This window comes from Patella vulgata, chromosome 1, assembly GCF_932274485.2.
Source record: "Patella vulgata chromosome 1, xgPatVulg1.2, whole genome shotgun sequence".
Lineage (NCBI taxonomy): Eukaryota > Metazoa > Mollusca > Gastropoda > Patellidae > Patella > Patella vulgata.
The window spans coordinates 63833030-63859448 of record NC_065879.2 but is presented as its reverse complement, the minus strand read 5'-3'; the positions used below and the strand labels follow the sequence as shown (position 1 = coordinate 63859448).

The 26419-nt window shown below is 38.2% G+C and overlaps 1 protein-coding gene and 1 long non-coding RNA gene across 4 annotated transcripts; one reads left to right on the top strand and one right to left on the bottom strand.

Annotated features, from left to right (window-relative positions):
• Positions 1-612: 612 nt before the first annotated feature.
• LOC126812412 (uncharacterized) lies at positions 613-16209 on the bottom strand. Its single transcript, XR_007675921.2, has 4 exons — positions 16162-16209; positions 3009-3214; positions 1457-1561; positions 613-947 (listed from the first exon to the last, which is right to left on the bottom strand). It is a non-coding gene; the product is annotated as an uncharacterized LOC126812412 (long non-coding RNA).
• Positions 6015-25410, top strand: LOC126812391 (nmrA-like family domain-containing protein 1). 3 transcript variants are annotated; one of them, XM_050538779.2, is made up of 8 exons: positions 6015-6606; positions 7381-7472; positions 17563-17747; positions 18427-18554; positions 18817-18976; positions 19315-19416; positions 22019-22212; positions 23625-25410. In XM_050538779.2, exons 2-8 carry the CDS (start codon positions 7462-7464, stop codon positions 23817-23819), a joined length of 975 nt encoding a protein of 324 aa, XP_050394736.1. In that variant the 5' UTR covers positions 6015-6606; positions 7381-7461; the 3' UTR covers positions 23820-25410. The 3 variants fall into 3 exon arrangements, with proteins under 3 accessions (XP_050394736.1, XP_050394740.1, XP_050394728.1); XM_050538783.2 differs by lacking the exons at positions 6015-6606; positions 7381-7472 and adding an exon at positions 15126-15460; XM_050538771.2 differs by lacking the exons at positions 6015-6606; positions 7381-7472 and adding an exon at positions 15948-16235.
• Positions 25411-26419: the final 1009 nt, after the last annotated feature.

Sequence of the window (26419 nt, the reverse complement as noted above, 5' to 3'; positions counted from 1 at the left end):
AACATTTTGTCTCTTCTGTTCATCGTCCGTCCGTCTGAGGTAATATGTTAGTCCCGAAATGACCTAGTTTGTGTCGAGTGGACGTTAAAGCCCATTTCTCTCTCTCTCTCTCTCTCTCTCTCTCTCTCTCTCTCTCTCTCTCCGTCTGAGGTAAACACTACTCCAACAAAATTTCATTGTAGTTTGAAGGACCGTAACTAGCTCAGAGCCCGGGGTGGGGGGGGGGGGTGTTCTCAGGGGTGCTGTAAAATTGATGGGCAATGTAATTCTATGGTCGACAATTTTTTCACAGGGGGAGGGGGGGGGGCGAACAAACTGACCAATCTTCAAAGATACTCTTCTAAATGAATTACTGAATGAAATACTAATAATCATCCACCACGTTATAGTAATCAGATTTGTGTATCTAAAAGCCGTGGGTATCTCTCTTACGGACAGTATGGAAATGCATTGCTACTTTATAAAAGAGTCACAGTACCACTTTAAATATCGTAAAAAAAACCCCAAAAAAACCAATTAATCGGTTACAGTGAGACAAACGAAACGCATTTGTGTGCATTTTATTTTATTTGGAACCTTGAATGAATTTTTTTTTTTAAATTTAACCATAATCTCTCCATTTCAGTTCCATTCATTTCCTTCTTCCACAACGTTTTAAAAATCTGGTTTTCGTGTACCATGGAAGAATTTATATATATCGATACAATCGCAATCCTTTTCGTACAGATTAGGAACTATTTTATCGGAGAAAAATATGAATGTGACATACGCCATAACTAGAACGGTTAATGGTAACCATACAAATATACGAAATTGATATTTTTCCAACGATTGTTCCAATTCCTGTTCAGTATCGGTTTCAAGTTCCGGAACAGTATCGATGGGATGATTAGACTGCTGATGGATCTGTTGTGAGTCTCCTGTAGCTCGGATATCTTCTTCCTTGGCTGTAATTATAGAAATAATGCCCCGTTATCGTACTTTCAAATTTTAAATAGAAGTTTCTGTTCGGATCGAACTAACACGATTTTGGAAAGGCTGAATGAAACCATGAATGAAAACTAGACTGTGACTGGTCGAAAACATCGCATTGTCTAGAAATCAGACAAATCGACAATTTTACAACAATTTGACAGGGGCTTGTATAATACAAATAAGTCGTAGCGTGGCGAAATATTAACCTGCAGCGTTTGGATGAAATCCATTAAAATCAAAATATAATACAGACTTTCTACACAAAAGTATTCGGTAATGTTCGATAAAAATTATCTAAAACAACCAGTTACCATACACATTCCCACAATAAACAATCACTGTTAGATTTATATATCGCAATATAAAGCAACACCCATCAGTCACTCAATTTGCGAATTTTTCTTTTGCCCCTTTATTTTAAAAGTTCATTACAGACCGTGTTCTGTATTGAAAAATTCACGTAAAAATACTGGCGCCCTACCAACTTGTTTCCTCTTCTGTTCAAACACTTTCCAATATGTTAAAGTATTTCTAAAATCAAAATCTTCATGTTCACCCTTCTGAAATTCACACTCATCGATACATTCTGAAAAATAAGAAATGGTAACATATAGAGGGATGTTAGAGTCGGTGTGACGGGTTGACTCAGTACCCGGTTTGATTGGGTACCTTCATTTCTGGGAAATAATGACTTAAGTGACGAGGTACTTCACATTCATATATCTTGTAACTTGTTTAGCGGCTATTGTACTGCCTCGATCTGGTTTTATTTGGGGTTAGTGACGGAATCCTGGCCCGTAGCTAGCCCCCCAATTTTTTTATTTTTTTTGCGGGGGGGGGGGGGGGGGGGGGCAAGGGGTTCTGCGGCCGCCTATGGGGCTTCTGGGGGCGCCGATGTACCTACACTTGACGATCCACGGCAAACGGATCTAGGGTGTTCTTCCCCCCAGAAAAGTTTGGAATATGAGATGGGAAAATTTCCTACAATTTCCAGTTAGATTTTTTATGGTAGATTCTTCGGGCGTCGGTATGCGGTCGGTTTCGTGGTTAGGCGTCCCTGATCTCGTCGTGGGCGCCCCTCCGGAATTGGCGGCCATTGATCAAGTCGTGGACGCCCAACCAATCTCACTCGGCATTATGCATTATGTGCGGCCCTGTATTGTCATTATAAGGCGCCCTCCGGGATAAGGCACACCAAAGATCAATCAAGTTGTAGTGTTAATAGTGTGATTCACCAAGAGGCGCTCATAAAACTTTGTGGCAATCTCGTCGTAGGCACGCAACCAATGTCACTCTGCTTTATGGGGCGCCCAAATTGATATGTGGCACGTTGGTCGTTGTCTAGTCGTTCGGGTGGGACGAAAAACCGAGGTCCCGTGTATATATTGGAATGCACGTAAAAGATCCCCTGGCAGTTAGAATTCGATATAAGAGTAGGCGATAGTGCCGCTGCCCGGGCAAAATTTCCCTCATAGCACACTGTATGCCCGTCTTCATTAGCCCAATATAGGAACAGAACAGTAGGACGTTAAACCCCATTTCATTTCATTTCGTATTGCGTCCAACGGAAAGGGCGCCCCCGGCGCGCCGACCCCCCCCCCCCCCCACACACACACACACCGCTAGCTACGGCATAATCACTGAGTTGAAGATCTTAATGCTCGTTATCAGTCGCACGCAACTGTAGTGGTGTCCGATCCAATGTCGGTACGTGACAAGAAGCATCGTCGCTTGTCTTATAGCCACGTCGGTTTTATCCGATTTCGCTGTCCGCCCCCCCCCCCCCCTCTCTCTCTCTCTGCCCCTCTCTCTCTCTCTGCACATGTGACTAGTCTACATCAAATTTAAAAATGCCCTATCAACCTCTTCCTAGTCTATGCAATCACTTTATGTCTAAAATCTGGATCTAGATTACAGATCTTAATCCAAACACTACGACATTGTTTGAATGATAGAAATTGCATGCGAATGATGTCTTCGCGTACACAACCACAAATTAACACTAAAAAATTTATGATGAATTAATTTCTTACCCGAATCATCTGGAGATGCAAATAAATATTCGGATATGTTTTTATCCGTTGCCATGGTATTTCGGTTTTCCTCAGGATATAATTCTTAAAAACTTGAGTATTCTTGCACTGCCATGCACGCACGGAATTATAAACGCCTTCCTTTCCGACGAGTTTGCATTATGACGTCACTGTATTAAAATGTCATAGAATGGAACGGTTTTGTGCTGGAAAGAAAAGAATCGGACAAGTTTATTGAAAGAAATGTGGACTAAACCCCATATTAAAAAATACTTTGAAACCATTTGTTAAAATAGTATTAATTCAAAAGCTTTAATGCGTTAAACTATATATAAATGTAAACTATAAAAAGTTTTACTGACGTCACGCGTGTTCACTTTATGTGCGATTCTGTCCTTTGTACGTTAGAGTTGCTGACTTTATAATATTGCTCATACCACGTTACAAGCCGTGTTTTCTGCTTGCGAACACGAGAGCCATGTTAAAATAACTATGGAGTTTGCAAGTAAATAATGATTTATCCCGTTATTCGGTAATCCGAGAATTCTGATCTGTAAAATAATGGCGATATTTATGTTTATATTCCTTGCCTTATTTTCACTGTGTTCTCAATAAAAAAAAAAAGATTGTCATGCAAATCGTGAAAATACGCTCTCACAGCAGCTATGTCTTGAAAGAAAAACTTGGATGTTTGCAAAATTTGATAAGAAATCTGATCATTGTCGGGTTCACAAACTTGAAAAAAAAACCCTATTACCCTCATAAGGTTTTCGGAACGCAAGGTTGCGCAACGCTAAATATGGATAGGGTTCAATCCTCCCGTAAATCAAATGATTCACACCAGATTTGAAACACGTCCATTCGAAAAAGGGTACTTCACACCAAAACACCAAATTTGAAAACAAATGTCCGTGCACAAGGTTCTCGGCAAAGGGGGGGTAGCATCGGAACGGAAAGTCTGGAACGATGAACATCTTTAGGCTTCGTTCTCTCATTACCCTAATGCTTCACACCAATTTTCAGTAAGTTATTTTTTGACAAGGAAGGTAACTCCCGTACTGAAGAACGATAGGGTTCGTCTTCTCGGCACCGAATGCTTCACACCAAATAGGAAAAAAAGACTTATGTTAAAAACGATAACCCCAATCACGTTAACGAGCAAATTGTTGACGATCGGACCGACCGATGGCCACGGCTGACGACATAAACATCCACACTAAAATCAGGTAAGGGAGGGGAATAATAATGTGAAGAAATAACTAATGTCATGATCTGGGAAGCCCGCGACAACCGCCACTTAAAATGCACGATATTTCAAACTAAAAGGCAAATATTATTTGTCTTTTAAGACAATACACATTAAAGAAGCTAAACCTCTAACTCAATATTTTCCATAAAATTCGAAATTTAAAAAGAAAACAATTAAAATTCAATATTGATCTAGTTCAATCAATATTGATGTTGTTATCTTGACGTGAAAATGTGGGATCCTAATAACCAATATTTAAAACCTAATATATATAGACATTTTAAAATCAGTACCCGTGTTGTGTACTTCTATGATTTTGGGCGCCATTTGTAATGAACAAATAAAAACGTAACCTACAAGACAATGCATAGGTATTTAGTAATGACTGATTCACATACTAATAATGAAATTACGTGTAGAATGGTCAAAGCAGGCGTAAAGGGCGGCTGAACAATTTTGGAGTGTTCACGTATTTCACCGAACATAATTGATTATAAATTACAATAAAAATTTTAAAAATTGAATATAGATCACTTTTTATACACTCATATTACATTAAGTTTTTAGACTCAGTTTCGTCAGTTTTAAGGTTCCAAAGAATAGAACCATATGCCCTTTAAAGGAGTCTTTTCAAAAAGCATATTGGCCTATAGGAAAATTAAGCAATCCGAACGTCTCCATTCGACTCTATGTTGTTCTAATCACTTTTTGTCTTCAAACTTCAGCAAGCTATTGAAGAATAACTCTTTTCTATAGATATAAACATCTAGATTGTAATGGCATATAACCTGTAATTCTTTATTACTATCTAAAGAACACCTTTCCATCCTTATTTTTGCTTATTGGTCTTCTGGCGCATTGGGGCTTTAAGTCGTATTGTATAGGGTAATTATTTATTTACTGAAACTGTATAACTAGCTAAGCAACAGGTATATTGATTCTATTAAACAAAAAGACAATTAAAGCTATTTATAACCATAGAACATTCAATTAAACCTGTTTACGAGCATTTCAAGAACGCGTGCCTAGTAGGAACTATAGTGCCTAGTAGGCTAATAAACGGCGGACCCAAGTTTTCTGGCCAAAGAGGTAGTGGCGTAGACAAGGCTGGTACCGGTTATAGTGTTTAACGTCTGCTTCTACAATAACCGATATCGCAGACACTAATTTCACGTGTCTTTGTATATTTATATAAATTTTTATACTATATGTCAGGACTCATGGAATTAGAAAACTAGCCCAGTTTCCATTGGCTATAAATTCCCAAATTCACTGCTGTGTAAGTGCCTGGGTAAGGGTGCCCTTATGCTTGCTTAAGTCATAGAGGTAGTGGTCGTAGCGATTATCAAGAAACTCATAAAGTTGAAGAGTGGAATTCAGGAAATGACTTACGTAACCTTGTTAAGCAAATCTTTCGATCATTTCCGACCGACTCAGTATTTAGACATGTACATGTAGCCTACATTGTCACATTTTGTCGTTTGATGTAGTCTATGGATAAACCTAATTTTATTTACGGTACCCAGAATTAATATCTCGTGAGGCCTTTTGATAACCTTTTAAAAACACATATTTAGAATCAGACATCACTAGCCTACGTAAATAGAATATCGACCAAGTCACCCAAACGCACTGTTGGGCGTATAATATTATATTAAGCAGAGTTATTAGTCCATTGTTGTCAAACATATTTAGTGACGTCACACAAAAAAAACACACCGCGACGGTATTGTAATATAGTCAGAGTGTGGCCACTTCACTTAGACTGGCGGTGCTATTGTAATATAGTATAGCCTACTTTTATTATACCGCTAGCTACGATTGTCTGCGATATCAATATGTGTTGAAGCACCTTTTAAACCCACTCAGTTGCTAGCCTGTCTATATTATGGCGTGTATAACGAAAGGGATTAGTTGCAGGAACTAATACCGTTATTATACGACCGGCTACAATATTGTCTGCATATTTATGTGAAAGTGTGCGTCAAGCCAACTTCTGTCAGTCCCGAACAACGACGGTAGCTCCCTACCACGTTGACGGATTATTGTGCTTGTATTGGAACAGATTAGTTAAAGTGACTATTAGACTATGTGTACGACATTCCATGACACCGGTTTATAGCAATATTTATATATATATATTCTGTACTAACAGGACATTAATTAATTACTGATTAATTACAGGAACTTCTCACAGGACAAAAATGTTTATAGTGGCAGGGAGTTGTACACTTATCATAGCACCAAGTGTTTATATTAAAGAGGCAGATTATTTAATTTAGCGTGTGATTTATGAATTAATTACTAAATTAATAGGCTAGGGGAGTACGAATTAGTAGTCTATATTATGTAAGTATGTAAATATATTATACTTGTTCGTTTTGGTAATTAATATTTCATTCTAATGCAATAAATGAAATACATTTACATAATTAATAACTTAATTTACTGTACATTTTATATTATGTTCTGTTATGGTCGTGCTGTGCTGTTATGTAGCCTATCCATGTACTGTTTGTTCTGTGTCATGTTGAGATTGTGCTGTACGGTATTCGTGCACTGTTTGTTCTATGTTATGTTATGTAGCCTATCCATGTGCCGTTAGTTCTATGTCATGTTGAGATTGTGCTGTACTGTATCCGTGTACAGTTTATCCTGTGTTATGTTATGTAGCATATCCGTGTACTGTTGTTCTACTTTATGTTGAGATTATGTGTAATGTATCCGTGTAGGCCTACTGTTTGTTTATGTTATGTTGAGATTGTGCTGTAATGTACCGCACACTGTTCTATGTTATGTAGAAATTGTGCTGTACTGTATCCATGCATGCACCGTTTGTTCTATATAATGTTGAGATTGTGCTGTCTGTATCCATGTACTGTTTGTTCCATTTATTGTTGAGATTGTGCTGTACTGTATTGATCATGCACTGATTGCGCTGTGTTATTTTGTGATTGTGTCTGCCGCACCCTTATATAGGCCCACTGTGCTGTATCCATGTACATATTGTTTATTCTAAGTTTTGTTGCGATTGTGTTGTTTTCGTGTACCGTTTGTTGATGGCTTGTAAAATTGTTCCACTGCATTGGCCATTGCTGAAACGTTCAATATTTTGTATTTAAGGCATGGTGCCAGTGACAGACATTACAAGCTTTCTACCTGTGATACATCAGGTATGATATAGAGGGATTTAAACTAGACCACATGTTTCACAGGTAGATAATCCATTTTTATAAGCTTATTTAGAAATAGAAAAAAAATAATTGAGATATTTATTTTCAAAATTTGACATGTTGATTAGACAATATTATGAAGTTAGCCTACATCAAATTGTTTTGTGTTCAGTCCTGAAATGAGAACTAGTGTGCACGACAGCCGTCATTAATATTATAGCTAACTGCATGGAGAGAGAAGATTTACAACACTATTACAGTCACTGCATTTCGTAACCAATTATTTTTAAAGCCAGATTTCGACTTGTCGAGGGTGCAGGCTGTAGAAGTATGTCTAGACGTGTACAGACATACAAATGGATATAGCGTTTCTCAGCTCTGATTAGCTCTGGTTTTACAATAATGGGGTGTTTATTTATAATTGATGATTAATCAATGTCTGCCTTAGTAACAAATTAGAAACACATCAATAGAATAATTATAGAAATATTACCTCATTCTGCACAAAGCGAACTCTTTGCCTTATATGGCCGCCATATTTAAAAATTAGTATACATTTGTGTAATGTGGTTCAAATTTTATACACACAAAGACTACATAAACATTTTAGATTTGATTAAATAGAAGCAGAATAAACACTTCCCAAAATTCTCAAAAACATACTTAGTATTTTAGACTAAAATCGTCAGTTAATGTCGATCAATTTTCTTGGTGTCTGTTATCAAGCGGAGCTAATTGTAGACAGCGTAATTTTCGTATGGTGTTGCATTTTAACCCACACCAGACGCGGCTCCTTGTGTCCACACCATTAACAACGGGAAACCAGGCGAGAAAATCCCCAAAAAACTGTTTAGTCCATAGACATCTCGTTCGGACAGGGAACACTTTAAGTCTTATGCTTGGTCAGTAATTAATTTGTGTTACCATGAATGCGATAATTTAACCAGTTCTATATTCACATATTGGTGGACGACAACCCTGTCCTTTTAAAGGGTGTATAGCTTTATTCTTGGGAACCTTAAAATTGGTCGAAAACTACATACTAATGCAATATGAGTATAACTAAAGTGATTTACATTCAGTATTGAAAACAGTCCAAATTGAACGACAGTTTGCTTCTGTTTAATATGTTGTACACGTTCCTTCATTATTTTGTCTTTTGTGAATCAGCCATTGTAATTACTTCCACGTTCATTCTTTTTTCATTATAAATTCCACTCGAAACCATTATGATCTTTGCGTACACGACGTCGTATACTGATTTTAATATGTGCATTGTGTCATAAATATTCGATAATAAATATTCGGTAACATAACAACATCAATATTGATTGAAATGACCGAATATTGAATTCTAATTCGTGTTTTTAATTTCGAATATTTTGGATAATATTGAGTTAACTGCTTGCTTTAAGTGTATTATAATTAATTATACATCATTCCTTGCTTGATAAATACGAGGGAACCCTCGTCGAAACATCGCCAAAAATAAACTTCTTATACACTGTTCGCATGCACACCATGCAAATTTACATAGAGAGAGAGAGAGAGAGAGAGAGAGAGAGAGAGATGGGGTTTAACGTCCACTCGACACAAACTAGGTCATTTCGGGACTAACATATGGTTTTAATTTTATTTACATAATTCGCTTGTGCGTAGGGGTCTTTAGCAGTGGGAGGAAACCGGAGGTCCCGGAGAAAACCCACGAGGTTGGACAGGCGACCCTACTCCTTGCCACGTACAACCGGGGATTCGAAACCACGCCAGTCGACTCAATGACAGACTTAATGATACAGCGCGCGCACGCTAACCATTCAGCCAAAAATTTACATATAGGTGTGCTAATTATTCCACATGTGTAAATCGTGTCATGCGAAGGCAATTGCATATGTGTGCAAATTTGCAGAAGGAGTAAATATACATCAAGTTGAAGTTGGTGCAAATGTATATTTACACCTGTGCATATTAGCACCATGTGTATATAGTGTCATGCGAACGCATAATAAACTTACACACAGCTTTTTATAAGTGTCCATCAGATGGTCAGTTAAGACACCACATACTTTATGGTTGCTATATATTTTATATATTTGTACAGGGGGCATCAAACACTTTCTGTGCATGCGAGAATTGGTATACCATTCGAAATCGCTTCCATGGGTGAACCAAGTATTATTTCCCAGACTGATTTCTCTTTATACATGGTAGCATTAGGTGATAAGGGTTTTGTCCTTCGACTGTCAATTATGAAAGACCAAAACCGAATGGACATACTTGGGCTAACATTTACTATTACACACATGTGCAAAAATGCATATGAGCAAATACACATACAGAAGTAAATGGTGTGCATGCGAACAGGGCTTTAGTAACTTGTATTCCATATCATTGTGTAATGTGTAATGATATAAGAAAGTACTACAAAAGGGTTTAAAGCACATATTAATGATGTAATATGAATGTATATAAAGTGTTTTGCATTCAATTTGTAAAGTTTTTATTGTAATTTTTAATCAATTATGTTCGGTGAAATACATGAACAACTCGAATTTAACGGTAGTCGTTAACGCCTGTCAAGTCCATTCTACATTTGTTTGTTTTTTAAAATTATTATTTTATCGTTTGTGAATCAGTTATTACTAATTAATTCTGTATTGTCTCATGGGATATGTTTTTCTTTGTTCATTTCAAAATGGCACCCGAAACCTTATAACACATGAGGTCGTGTACTGATTTTAAAATGTTTATTTAGTCTTAAAGAGACCATCCCGATTTTAAAAGAGTCTCAGTAAGTCCGTGTACGTATGAAATTTGTGCGTCAAAATATAAGGGAAAGGTGTACATGCATTTACCATGTCTCAAAATTTCAGCTTAAAACATTGAGTCGTTTGGGCGCGAACGTCAAAACCGCTTATACGGACACTAAGACTTAACTATTTTAAGATTTTGGGATCAGTGTTTTCGTTGGGCGACCAGATAATCTATAGTCATTCCTTTAGAGGTCTACGTGCATGGCCTACGTGCTGTACTTAATAACGAAAGCTAAATTTCACCTACGCGTTATCAGGGGCGGATTGGGGCCGGGAACCGGCCCGGGCTCCCGTGTCGGAGCGGCCCCTTTTACTGACCGCGGAGCCCGGACGGGGGTTCCGGAAGCTCTCCCCGGGGAAAATTTTGAAAAATGAACCCCAAATATGCGATTTGGTGGCATATCTGATTATAATCTCTGTCATATAATATATCTCATAAATCGATTAATTTAGGCCGAAACCCCGACCTGCAAGTAATTTACAACCATCAACCTGTGAAATTATCATATTGTCATATTATTAATTAACGTATTATCATGGTATTGCCAAGAGTCAAGAGAATTTAACTGGTTAAAAAATGGGACTAGTTGAGAAAATTTTGACCATTTGATTTTAGACCAAATGAATAAATAGGAATATTTTCATTGAAAAATGTCACATTTTTGTTGCCGGGAGCGCTAGTTGATTTCTCCTATGATGGAAGGCCACGAGACATGAAGTCTATTATACCAGCCCATTCCAGACTCTAGTGATGGCGTGGCGGCCCGTTAAAGCGACCGGCCACATACAACATGATCATCATCGCTCCATGGCCGGTCCATTACCCCCCCCCCCCACCCATATACTGTTCAGCAGAAAAAGGTTTTTAAGACGAATTGGACAAAAAAATTTTTTTCATTTTTTGTCCGACCGGCCCTTCGGCCCGATGGCCCAATCCGTCCCTGCGCGTTATTTTTATAATACAGCTTCGAACACCTATCTCCATTCCAGATGAAGACTGACGGGTTTAAGTTGTTTGAAAACGTATCACGTACATTAAGTTAGTTGCTCGGCCCTAAGGAAGGGGATTTTAAGGGCGTTTAACACAAAATTAAGCAGTTTCATTCTCCAAAATATATAATCGAGGATAGACCCCTTAAATATTTAATAGATATTAGGATCCAATATTTTCACGGTAAGATAACAACATCAATATTGATTGAAATAGACTTATACTGAATACTAATTCGTATTGCTAATTTCGACTATTATGGATAATATTGGGTTAGAGGTTTAGCTTCTTTATATAGTAACAATAAGGTTATGTTAGTCGGAATAAATTAAAGTCACTTGATCATATTAATTGCTCGGTATATAAAGCACTATCAAAAAATATCACCTGTTTATCTCTCAATTTCGTCGGTTGATAGGCTACAAAAAGTGGCCAACTAATTTAAGACGTGAGGTTTTCAGACTCCTATTTGAGAAAGCGTGGGAGGTTTTCAGATACAATAAGCTGGATATGACCAACTATATTATATTTTTGCAAAGACTGGACATGAGTTGAGATATGTGGATTGCTAACAATATTACTAAGACTGTTAGTCAATACAAATTCCCTGCTTAACGACTGACAAAGACGATTAAACAAACAGGGATAAGAATAACCACAGATAAATATCAACTGTAACATTTTAAATACCAACTATACACACGACATATCAAATACCACAAAAACAAAAGGCGTTTTAATATTATTTTAGAGTATAGTTACACATGAATGATTTTATTCAAAGTATAATATTTCTGCATGCTCATTAATTTGTAACGTTACTTCCAGCTTGCCTATTATACAGCGTTATGAAATAATACAAACAAAAGAATAGTGTTTTATGCTCTAGGCTTATTAATAATCAATAATGTTATTTATAACAAAAATAAACTGAACAACTTTTAATACATAAATACCGAACTTAGTGGCTATGATCGATTATGGATGTGACTAATAACCAGAAAATGATAATCAGGGTATAAATAAAACATAACATTTACAGGTAAAGGGTAAGTATCATAATGTTGAATTTGAGGTAAAGACTTGAGCATTGACCTGGCCAGGTTACAAGTCAGGTCAGTAAAGTGTATGTTGTAATGCTAAGTTGATCTCGGTACACGATTGTTTACCGGTGCCGGACCGGGGGTGGGGGTCTTATGCGTGCGCTTTAGATCATAGGGTCTGTCAGTGCGTCAAATGGCGTGGTTTCGAATCACCACTGGATTTTCTGTTCCATCTATAGTGGCTGAGTGAGTAAGGCACTGGCTCACTAACCAGGAGGTACTGGATGGGTTCCATACCTGTGTCAGCCCAGAAGATTCCTCGTGACTTCCTAGTGCAGGATACAGGATGTAGGGCCTGGACAGGAACAGTGTCTAATCGTTCGGATAGGACGACAACACTCTTAGTAGTTGTCCGTCTTCATGAGCCCGGTTGAATATTATTAGAATGTCTCTCCTAGCTCTGTAACACTAACTGACCAACGCAGACAATGCAAAATGTCATTGTGATTGGCAAGACATGCATGACATCAAAACACAGCAACTGACAAAGTATCAGAATAAACCATGACTTACATAAAGCTGGCCCTAGATAAATACTGTACAGGGCTACGTCAGGATATCACGGCAATGACAAATTAATGATATTAATATGAGTAAATCTGTGACGAGGTATCCGATCTTTTCGGTCACTAGAAAGTCTATATATTACAATAAACTATAACACATACTTATGTTAGAACAATTACTGATTTATTTAGGCGACGTTTCGAAGAGTATTTTATCAACGTTTTCAAGCAAGTACAGTAACAAATGTGTAGGGCAATTATATATAGACAAGCAATAACAACAAATCAGAAATCATGCATAAAAACAACATTGCTCTATCCAGTTACTAAATGCCTCTAAACTCTAAAAAATTATTATTGATATATTACAAGTTCCAAGCAAATCAAATCGTAGTAAGGAAAATAAACAAGCTATCTTCAAACTACATGTATTTAAGCGTAGTAGATTTTTGATTAACCCACATATAGACCTCATTTAAGGGGTGGGGTCAAGCAGCGGGGGTGGGGTGGGGGATTTGTGCCGAAGAGCCACCGATCCCATCTCCTTTGCCCTACGCTAGGTATATCGGAACATCTGCAGAGTTTTTAATTGTCATTCTTTGATAATTTCTAAGTCATTATACGGACGAAAAATACCTGGACGAAATATCACATTTACATTTACTGGATAATCCTAGAGTGACAGGGCCACGAGACAAAATGTGCATCGGCAAGACAAATTGCCCCTAAGACACTTGACGCCTGTATATTTGAGAGTCAATCAATAATCTACTACGTCTCGGTCACCCAGAGCCTCCTAGTCTTCAACGTACGGGTATTTTTTCCTGGATGATTGAGATTATAACCTACTAGGCTTAAATAGTTCGAAGATTGCTTATTTATTTTCCTTACTACGATTTGATTTGTGAGAGAGAGAGAGAGAGAGAGAGAGGGAGAGAGAGGTGGGAGTAATGGGGTTTAACGTCCACTCGACACAAACTAGGTCATTTCGGGACTATCCTATGGTTGAACTTTATTTCAATAATTCGTTTGCGCGTAGGGGTCTTTAGCAGTGGGAGGAAACGGGAGGACCCGGAGAAAACCCACTTATGATACAGCGCACACGTGCTAACCATTTGGCCACCCCCCCCCCCCCCGATTTGCTTGGAACAATATATCGACTTACTAATGACCGGAAAAGACCGGATACTTCGTCACAGTTTTACTTATTTTAATATCATTTGTCGTACAGTATTTACCCAATTTACTGGTGACATGATCTAGTTTGTGAATCAAAATAAATCGCATTGTGCCGGAGCAGAAACTGGTGCATGCATATGCGATCGGTTAGAATTATAGCAGATTATCCGGATTAACAAGGGTGGATTGTACGTGTTAAGGCGGGATTAACAACCAAAAGATCCTGCTATGTAATCATTATGATATTATTAAGTAACAGGAACCTATTATTAAGTTAAGAATTTTATTTGCGTGTGTATTATGTTATTAAACTTATTTAACGTGTGATATTATTAAGAAACGTATTTGGCGTGGGTTACAATAATTATTAATAAAAGATGAATATAGTACATGGAGATAAATACACCCACGAAGCATGTGACAGTTGAATTAATTTAACATAGAATCTTTGGCCATATGTTGAATAAAATCAGATTCATTGGGCTACCATATTTTATTTTCATTTCATTTAGCTTGTACACTCACTCATTTGTACCGAATTGTGGTCTATGATATTCCATGACATGAATGTTTTTTTCTTTTGCCAGTCGAAATAATTTGTCGTTATTAATCGATTTCCAATCGTATTAATTGTTACACAGGCTATTAATCTCCATTATATAAAAAACTCAAATTTGAATATGAAATAACATGGGGTTAACGTCCTATTGTTCTGCACCGATTGTGCTAATGAAGACAGCCATACACCATGTAGGTTTTTTTAATTACATTTTGCCCGGACAGCAACTCTACGACCTACTCTTTCGAATTCAAGCTATCAAACTGTCAACGGGTCTTTGTCCTACATGCCAACGTGTACATGGGACCACGGTTTTTCGCATCAGCCTAATGACTAGACGCTATCCTTGTCCAGCCCTCTGTCACGCACCACTGAAAAGGGGAAACCACACTGGAAAATCCCGGAGAACTTTCCCGACCAACACCAGGTTCGAATTTCGAGCTTCCTCCCTTCACAGTAAGCCCACGCCTTACTCACTGAGTCACCGTGGCTAAACAAAACCCCAACACTCAAATTATTATTATTATTATTATTATTACAGCATATTTATAGTGCACCCTTTCATATAACATGTTCAGGGGCACTTTACAAAGTGACAATGTAAATCACACATAAACAACAAGATTATGGGCATGTTAACGATTGTATACAGAGTCAGTTAAAAGCCTGATTAAATAAATGTGTTTTAAGTTGTTTTTTAAAAGAATACAGAGATGTACAACATCTTAAACTAAATGGTAGATTATTCCATAAAACAGGTGCTTGATAACTAAAAGAGCGCTGACCATAGGAGACTAGTTGAACAGTTTTGGGCTTTAAAAGTAGTTTATCTGATGTACGTAATGTTCGGCCAGGTGTATAAAGTTCTAAAAGATCTGAGAGGTAAACAGGAGCTAAATTATTTAAACATTTAAAAGTAAGTAATAAAATCTTAAAATCAATTCGATATTTAACAGGTAACCAGTGTAAATTATATAAAACAGGAGTTATGTGGTCACATTTCTTAGTTAAAGTAACAAGTCTAGCCGCAGTATTCTGTACTTTTTGTAATTTATCTATAAGCTTTAAAGGTAAATCAACTAAAAGTGAATTAAAGTTATCTAGAGAATTAACAAGTGACTTAGTGGCCTCTACAGTTACACATTTACGTATTTTACCTATATTTCTAATATTAAAATAGCACAATTTACAAATATTATTTACTTGAGCTCCCATAAGCATAAAACTATCAAAGATAGCGCCAATATTACGAGCAGAATAAGATGAAAATATATCACTTAATTGATGCCTTGAGCCTAATGATACCCCCACCCCCGGTTTATCTTGTGATTAAGTCGCGAGGTGTAAACAAACGGTAAACTGTAAGTGGCCATAATATGATTTTTACACTGTGAGAAGATTTTTGAATTATATAGATTGATAACACTGGGTGTAATACATAATAAAACCATTTAAAGGATTAACAATTCTTCATAAATTACTTAGCGGGGATTATTGACCAATACAGGTATGACATAACACTTATTCATCACACTAACCTCGTTTTGAAGTGTGGTGTGGTATATTAAATATTTATACCATACCTGACAACTGTTGTTTACTGTGTTGACATGCCAGGCTTTTTCCATTTCTTAAACGATAGGAGTGATGTCTATAGGTAGGTGTTTTTTTTTCTCTTGTGTTCATGATGTTAGACACACTATCACTGTATAACAACAACACGGAGAATAAATAACTGTATAATCTAACAGTAGACTAGCTTAATTTTATGACGAGAGAGTCTTCTGTCGTTGTCATATCGCATCAATGGCATCAAGTGTATTGTTTTAAAAAGCTAATAACTAAACAGCATGAGGGAAATGTTACTTGGATTTTTATAATTGATAGATATATACTTCCCTACAGTGTTGTTTTATATATATATATATATATATATATATATATATATATATATATATATATATATTAGTTTTATTTTCATTACCTCCGTTTAACCCCTTTTGTTTGGAGTGAATATTAGAAATACTTTACGACCCCGAACAAAACTATAATCATATTGATAGGAATAGTAGTTATATTGTTGTATAATAGAAAGAAAACTTTTATATTATTTATATTGGAAATGTTAAGTGGTTTTATGATCAGTTCATGGTATACAAAGAATAAAACCTTTCTCATATTGTTGGTTTAATATCTAATATAATATAGGCAGGAATGCCATCGTCGACATACAGGATAATCTAATAAAACATCTTCGACAAACAAGATAATCTATGTCAAATTGCTTTACGGTTTAAAATATCTAATACAATAGATAATGTCATCGTTGACACAAATAAAGACTGTGTGTGTTATTTAAAATGCAATAAATACATTCCCTTCTATCATTAGTTTAATGCATAATGGAAATCAGCTTCGACACCCTAGTAAATCTAATGCATATAGGTTGGGCTATCATCTTCGACAAACGAGGTAATCCGATACAAATGCTTACACATATTGTCGATATATATCTTCGGCGCAACAAACATAATATATACAAAAACAGTCCTAAGTAACCCTTTGAGAAAGCTTATTATTTGTATAAAAATATATCACATTATGTTAGCCTCAAAATCAACTAATAAAAATTACTTTCCATTGTTTATTATATTGAACAAAAAAGAAAATGAATATATCGAAAACAATGTAGAAACACGTACGTTTTATAATCGTTGTCTACGCAGGTTTAATTACGTTTGACCTGGTTCCCGGTCCGTCCCGATTGATGGTCAAAGTTTTCAACAAAGTATTGTCGGAAATGCGTTCTTAGATTGTAATTTAGATACCATTTTGGCGTCGATGTTCATGTGTAGAAATGAATAATCTATCAGATTATTGGACCAATATTTTTATTTGTTAAACTACATTTTATTGTGTGGGTGTGGCCTGAAATCTATATTTGATTTTTAATCTGGTATATTGTGTCACATTATTTATTTCAGGATGGGTTGTGGGGCGAGTCTTGATTCCCGAGACAGTGATCAGTTGAATGTTGTAGTGTTCGGTGCCACGGGAATGATAGGTGGGGCGGTTATACGAGCACTGCTCAGAACTGGACCAAAGTTCAAGGTGAAAGCCGTAACAAGAACACCAACTAGTGACGCAGCAAGGCAATTAGCTGAAGACGGTAATGTACCATAAATTTAATTCCATCTATATTTGAATTCCAGGATCTCGGGTTATTTAGTAGAATTTTGGCATAACAGCATCTAGAAACATCTCCTCGCTATTTATATTACCAACATGCTATTTGAAACAGCGGAGTTTGTTGACAATGGCGTATTATCCTCGCTTGTAATTGAGTCTCATAGATCATTGTCTGTCCTATGTTCCTAGTCCTGCCATACAAATTATGAGATGGAAATATAATAGGTTAGACCGACCATACACTAGTTGCCGGAGTTGAGTGGATGTTAAAGATATTTAGTGAACCAAGTGGGTTAAATTTGTGTGAAGGATGTGGAGGACTCATAGAAACCATTATGATACATGTAGTTCCATACAATTATATATCTGAAGCTCCGTAAACTTTCGGTTACCATAAGTCGTCAAATTCCACAATATCCGCAAGTGCTTAGATAGCTATCTCTACACTTTCAATTTCAATCCACTCATAAAATTAAAAAAGCGAATTTCTTATCCGAACTGCTTAAAATATTTTGATCTGAAACTTTAAGACAAACTTTTTGGGCTATTGCATCTTATTTTGACCATTAATTTGTGAACTTAGATTCACGATTATCAACGAGTACCATGGGAAATCTTGCACTCCTCCTTAAACCCTATTCCCACTTCTTTTCCATCAGGTGTAATAATAGCCACAGCTGATCTTAATGATAGTAGAAGTTTAGAACGAGCTTTGAATGGAGGCTCATGTGTTTTTCTATCAACACATTATTGGGAACATCTTAATAAAGATAAAGAAATTCACCAGGTAATATGTTTAACTTATTTAACTTAGCTCATTTAATTCTCATTTATATCAATTCAAAAACTTCCTATTGAGTGAAAAATCTCACGCCAAGTTATGTTGTCATCCTTTTAACTTATATTCATATACTCGTTCAAAAATAATCTGTATGTAGTTGCCATGGCGGACGGTGACCTACAGCATTTGATATTAAGATATATTACTTGGTATTACAAATGTAGAATGTTTGTTAACTTTTTGAATGGGTTTTTTTTTTCATTGACAGGGTATGAATGCCGTTGATGCATGTGTGGCCTGTGACGTACAGCATATAATATTTCTAGGAGCAGAGAACTCTAAACGTGTTACAGGCAAGGATTGTGGTTACCTCGAGGCTAAATCTGCTATAGAAGAATATATTGTAGAAAGGAGTGCACCAGGTCAAGGTATGCTTCAATTTACAGTTTCTTCCTTCTCATACACGTTTACTCAACGCCTACTAATTCCACCATGTGGACCGCTTTTTGGCAGGTATCACTCAGTTAACTTGCTATACGAAAATAAACACGGCACCAGAAAATTTAACAGTTTTAGTATGTTTAGAGTGTATAGTATGTTGTGTTTTTTACTGGAAAGGTTAGGTGGGAGTAGAATACTGAAATATTATGCTAGAAGGGAAACGGATAGCACACAATGGCAATTGCTTCTGACAGTGAAAGTGTGTCTGAGGTTGGTTGGGCGGGAAGAAGTTCCTTAAATTGTATTGTGTTTTTATATGTTTCAGGACATACCTTAAACTACACATTTCTACGTCTGCCATTTTTATATGATAATTTATTGAGTTTATTTAAACCTCATTTGGTGAAACCAGATGTCTACGCTTTAGGTAAGTAGAGATGACGACTAATAAAGATAGGCTTCTACAAGGTAAATTGGCAATTAATGTCCATTCACATAAAATATGTATATGGATTTCACCATTGAAACGTACCAGTCAACAGATGTTCCAATGTCAAAATGGTATCAGGTGTTGCAGTAAGAACATGTATGACCTGTCAAGGGCACCTCACCCAACACAATAAGACACCATCACCGACATTCTTCAACTCTTTATTTCACATTTAAAACTATTAAACTGAAACAAGGACATTTGTTAAAGGATCAGAAATAGGCATGTAGTTTCATATCGTGTCTATATGTACTATACTATTCAAAAAAAGTAGGGGATATTTGATTTTTAAGTGTTATTAAAGTCACCTAATGAAACTGACGAAGAAACAAATGACAAAATGAAATGAAGTTCACATTCATCGATTTATTCCAAATGATCGTTATACTAAGTAAGGCACAGACTGACCATTATAAGGGTAAAATGATACCCGGGGTCAAACAGCAAAGTTACCACAGCATCACAACCAAGTCAGTAACGGGTAAATCCTCCTCTGTTTGCCAAACAAGCATTGATCCGACGTGGCATACTCCTAATGAGACGTCTAAGGTCATTTTGGTCCAGATTGTCCCATTCCTGTTGCAACGCAGCAGCAAGTTCTTGGACATTGGCAGGACGTTGTTGACGTTGGCGTAACCTCTGTCCAAGCATGTCCCAGACATGCTCGATGGGGGAGAGGTCGGGACTCAGTGCTGGCCAAGGTAATGTGGTGATGTTCTGTTGTTGGAGGTAACCTGTAACGATCCTGGCCCTGTGACATCTTGCGTTGTCATCCTGGAAGATGAAACGGCGGCCATGACGTCGTGCGAACGGCACAACATGGACTGCCAAGATGTTGTCCCGGTAGTACTGGCCTGTAACACGCCCTGCAACAACATGTAAAGCCGTTCTTCCAGCAACAGTGATGCCTCCCCACACCATAACAGAACCACCCCCAAATCGATCATGTCTGATGACGTTAACGTCTTGGAAGCGCTCGTTTCGACGACGCCACACCCTCCTACGTCTGTCCAAAAAATCAACAGTGAACCTTGACTCATCTGAAAACATCACATTGCTCCAGCGTCGATTATCCCAGTGTTGACGATCCCTACACCAACGACGTCTTGCCTGAATGTGATGATCTCTCAAACAAGGGATCACGCGAGGACGTCGGGCGCGAAGGTGACCCCTATGCAGTCGATTCCGAATCGTCTGGCCATTCACTCTCACACCAGCGTCTGTTTGAAGACGAGCGCTGATCTGATTTGCTGTGATGACACGATTTCTCAAGGCCAAGGTACGGATAAATCGATCCTGGGCTTGAGTTGTCGCCCTTGGTCGACCTGAGCGTGGTCTGTCCTGTACAGATTGTGTATCACGGTATCTGGACCATAGCCTGCTTATGACAGACTGAGAAACATTCATCGTCCGCGCCACAACCGCCTGTGTTGTGCCGATCTGTAGCATGCCAAGGGCACGTAACCTTTCATTTTGGGTAAGCCGACGCATATCAAAATTTGTTTTCTGGTCACTAAAACAATTAAACTGATGTTTCCACCCTGGAATTCAATGCCACAATGACTGTAACATTCAAAGTCAGAGTCGTGCAAATCTTGGGTTGGACCCCCATGATGATCCCAAGCATCACCTGCATTCCATGCGGTAGCTATTGGTGCGTTTGGGCGTCACATGTAACTGGAAATGTTTCTTCTGTTAGGTTCTATAGTGACTTTTTTCGTAGTCATTTGCATATTTTAGTATTATGCCCCCAAAATCAAATATCCCCTACTTTTTTTGAATAGTATATATGCACGGACCTATATGCGTCGTGATTCGTCGGATTAAGGTGCACTTCGTTGGGAAGAAATCTGATTGGTCGAGAGAGTATCTGATCAACATCGAGTTGATCGTAAGCTGATCGTGTCGCATCTCATCAGGATCGCGTTCGGTCGTGCTAGGGTCTTCTTGGATCGCGTTGGTCATGTTGAGAGCGTGTTGGAGTCTTTTTTGATCTTATCGACATCTGATCAGACAGGGGCTTTAAGGGCATGGGACTCTCATAATAAAAATCACTTCCCCGACAAGAACTCGTTTTGAAAATAAATGGGGTTCAGCCTACTACTGCTTTGTACCGACTGGGCTAATGAAGACGGGCATACGCTATACAGTGTGCTAAGAGGGAAATGTTGTCGGGACAGCGGCAACAGCCTACATATATCGAATTCCAACTCTTACGGGTTCTTTTACGTGCACGTCGATGTGTACACGGGACCTAGGTTTTACGTCCAATCCTGATGATTATACGTTGTCCCTTGCCAGGCCGTCCGTCCTGCACCACTGACAAGGGGGAATCACGTCGAAAAATCCCGATGAGCTTGCTCGGTCAAAGCAGGGATCGAACTCGGGACCTCCAGATTAGCGTGCCAACGTCTTATTCACTGAGCTACCGTGGTTCCCAACTCGTTTTGATTAATGACTATATATTTAGATGATGGATAGAGTATATGCACACACAAGAAATCTCCAAATAACCTTGTTTTACCATTCATATTTCCAGCGCTGCCATTAGAAGATACCAGCATAGAATGTATGAGCATTAATGACGTAGGAAGGTGTGTTTATACCATAATAACCCGACCTAAACAGTATTTCAACAAAACTATTCGACTATCAGTAGATCGGTTAACCGTTCAACAGATGGCGGATATCCTTACTAAACAGATAGAAGACAAGAGATTCGTTTGTCCAAAGGTGAGGAACATTCCTGGCGTCATGGATAAGTAGGGTTGAGATCTGATTACATAATTAGTAGAACACGCGGCCCTGGTTTTAGTTAAATCATCTTTTGGCGATTTTTTAATTTCCCAGTTTAAAAGCACCATGTTTAATAATGTAGAATTAAAATATTTGGCATTCAAAGACGGCAATTTTTAAAACGGTGCGAAACTCTTTAGACCCCCCCCCCCCATTCTTTTCTATTTATTGATTTCTCTGGTAGCCAGTGAGTAAGACCAGTGTTGACCGACAAAGTTCCCAGGAATTTTCCAGCGTGGTTTCACTGGTGAAGGGCGGATAGCCTGTCAAAGAACAGCGTCTAGTCTTTCGGACGGAATAAAGAACCGAGGTCCTGTGTACACTTGTGCTTACTTAGCTTGGTTTTTATACCCCTCATTTTCACGTGGACGTATATTGTCGTCACCCCGTCCGTCTACAATTTGTTTGTGGACACTCTACAGGTCACCATTTTAACCGATTTTGACGGAACTTGGAATATAGGTTTATCTCCAAAAGATCTCGGTTCATTTCGATATTGCCATGTATCGGATCGAAACTTCATTGATTATGGCCCTTGGTTGTACGAAGAATCACGTTTTTAGCCTGTGGACACTATAGACGTCACAACTTATATCCGATTTACATACAGGGTGACACAAAAAAAAACGTTCATCAATAAAAATCGAATAACTTCCAAAATTTTATTTAGATTAACACAAAAATTCAGCTACATTAGGTTAAGTCTATGTAGCAGATATCTCCAAAGTTTCAAGTCTGTACCACAAAAACTCTTTGTTTAACTGGCGCTCAAACAATGTGCTCTAAATGAGCTCCCCGGTGCTGCAAGCACATTTGGAGCCGGCGGGCAAAGCTCTCGATGACCCTCCCACATTCTTCCCTTGGGATCGCTTTTATTGCTGCTGTGATTGCTGCCTTCAGATCAGGGATAGTCTGGGGGTTGTTGCCATAGGTATCAACCAGATAAAAATCTGGGGCGTTCAAGTCCGGTGAATGCGGCGACCACTCCGGGTCACAGCTGCGGCTGATCAGTCGCTCAGGGAAACGCTGCTGTAGCCATGCCAATGATTCGTTTGAGGTGTGGGAGGTGGCACCATCCTGCTTGAACCACTGGAGGTCCCTGACGACCCCTCTTCGTCGACCAAGTTTAGGTGATGAACGCTTTTTTTGTGTCACCCGGTAGATGACACTTGAAATGTATGTTTATAACCCAAAAATCTCGGTTCCTTTCGATATTCGCTTGGGAATTCAGGATAGTTAAGTAGGTTACGATAGTGAGTCTAGATGAATAGTGGGCCTGGAACTAATGATGATTTAGTTTATTCATACTCATCTAAATCAACTTGATTTTAACATTTTTTTGTTTTCAGATAAGGATAAAGGATTATGAAAAGTTTGAGTTTAAGGGTGCAGCCGACTTAGCCGCAATGTTTGAATTCTATCAGGTCAGTGAACATGGCGGCGATATAAAATTAACTAAAAAACTTTACGGTAGTGTTAGTCTGTTTGATAAATGGGTGCACGAAAACAAAGAAAAATTCTTGGATGTATTAAAAGAAGAATAAAACTAACAACACTAAAAATAAAAACTTCAAAGAGCTTTACATAGAGCTAGACGCGTACGTCCCTAACACAGATACGAATTTAGAGCTAGATTCGGGAGTCCTAAAGAATCGACAGTTTTCTTAAATAGCTGAAACATTATTTAGCCTTACATCCGTTATGACGGGCACAAGACACGATGTGGGATATACATGCAGCTCGAACCACCTAATACCGCTTTACACTGACCAGGATATCATGTTTTACCCGTTGAAAATATGGCAAATTACAATTATTGTCTAAATTGTGATATATATAATTTATTGTCCCGGATGCGTGTTCAGGCGATTACTCTGGCAGCGTGTCTGTAGGCGAATATTCGAGCAATGTGTGTGCAGACGAATACTATAGCAACATGTATGCAGACGAATACTCCAGCAACATATATGCAGACGAATACTCCAGCAACGTGTCGACGGATACTCCAGTAACGTGTTGACGGATACTCTAGCAACGTGTCGACGGATACTCCAGTAACCTGTAGACGGATACTCCAGCAACGTGTCGACGGATACTCCAGCAACCTGTAAACGAATACTCCAGCAACATGTGTGCAATTGGATACTTCAGCGACGTGTGAGTAGACGGGTACTTCGGCAACGCGTGTGCTGTAGATGGACACTCCGGTAACGGGTGTGCAGGCGGATACTCCGGCAACATGTGTGTAGACGAATACTCTTGCAAGGTATGTGCAAGTGAATACTCCGGCCGCGTGTGTACAGGTGGGAAGGTTAGTCGTTAAAAAGAATGTCTTTTACGATATTGCTAAATACAAACTATGTGTAGACAGAAATAGGACTGAGGTATTACACTGTATTTTACTAAATATCATACGAACTGTACTAGGTACGTCAACTGCTGTGGGAATTGTATTCTTTCTGAGATTTATCTTTCCCTGCCATATGTGACTATACAGCAACCACGCATGTTTTGCTTTGACAAAATACATTTTTCGTGTACCCTTTGACAAGTATATTTATCGCATGCGTATTGAGAAGGCAAAAATAAAGTGCTTATGTCATTACAGGAAGAGTACATTGTACCACCTTTCACAGCTCCTGTTATATGTGATACGACACCGACTGTGATAATATGTGATACGACAGCTACTGTGATATGTGATACGATAAATACAGATACTTTACAAAGTTTCAAGACACCCCGTTCACACGCCACACTACATTAAAGTCCGATTTACAAAAATCATCAACATGTTTAACCAGGTGACTACAACCGCCAGCCGGATTTGAGTGACCAGAAGGGTCAATAAAGTAGAAAAGGATGTATGAAGTGAAATGTCTGATTCGCCAAGCGGAGCGAATTGCGAATTTTACATAACCTGACATTTCTAACCAGCCATAGCTATTAGGGGTCTTAAAATTAAAGACTACGCAGGCCCAAGGCTGTCACGGTAGAGACAAAATCCGATCAAGGATAACCCACGATATCAATTATTTTTGCTGTGTTATTTTCTATGCATTACATTTCTGTTGTGACCGATGTAAATTATCTTACCTCAGAAATAAACAATAAAAATGGTTTATAAGTAGTGTACGAAGCAGTGTATTTTTTATAAATATAAATTTATCATTTTGGACAAATTTTCGTTTTAAGAGTAAGGTTTTAATATATTATTATGTTATCCTTAGGTCTAGATAATTAGTTTTGTTAAATTTGGTGGCATCATAAATTTGGGAGAACGGAAGACTCTCATCGATGGTATAACTGATGGACATATATGAGGAGAGACAAAAATGAGGTACTCAAAACAAACATGGTAGTTTAGAGGCTAATATAATTATGGTGTACTTTTATTACATTTTTATTTAGCAGTGGGTGACAACTGGAGAACCCGGCGAAAACAGATGCTGTTTAGCACAAGCGTGTTACAGAACCCGAGACCTGCATCAAGTACATACATTACGATCTGTCACTTTTGACCGTTAAATAAGAGGAAAATGCGACCACCCATATAAATGCGGCTATCTTGTACAGGGTACCTAACTGGTGGAATGCCAATATACACATTAAACGGTCTCACTCATTAGAGAAAGAAAGAAAAGGGTGGGGTTGAACATCCATTTAACACAATTTCGCGACATGTTCTTCACCGACTGGGCTAATGAAGACGGACATACGTTATTTTGTTTGATATGAGAGAAATTTTGCCCGGACAACGGTACTACGGTCTACTTTTATTTTTTCGAATTCCAACTGTCTAGGGTTCAAGGGTACGATACGTGCACGCCAATGTATGAGACCTCGGTTTTTCGTCCCATCCGAACGACTATACGTTGTCCCTTGATAGGCTCTGCGTCCTGTACCATCGACTAGGGGGAACCAAGCCGGAAAATCCCGACGAACTTTGTCAGCCAACACCGGGATCGAACATGGAACCTGCAGGTTAGCGCGTAGGGGTCTTTAGGGTTTGCAGGACCTGGAGAAATATGACATTTTGTAGACCACCCTAATCCTTGTACAAGCGAGAGAGAGAGAGAGAAATGGGGTTTAACGTCCACTCGACACAAACTAGGTCATTTCGGGACTAACATATGGTTTAATT

What these genes read in the sequence shown, in the direction of transcription:
- LOC126812391 (XM_050538771.2), top strand. Translation starts at nt 16,189, where the DNA reads ATGCCAGGCTTTTTCCATTTCTTAAACGATAGGAGTGATGTCTATAG. An exon ending in GATAGGAGTGATGTCTATAG is followed by an intron (nt 16,236 to 17,562) that starts GTAGGTGTTTTT and finishes TATTTATTTCAG; the next exon opens with GATGGGTTGTGGGGCGAGTC. An exon ending in AAGGAGTGCACCAGGTCAAG is followed by an intron (nt 18,977 to 19,314) that starts GTATGCTTCAAT and finishes TATATGTTTCAG; the next exon opens with GACATACCTTAAACTACACA.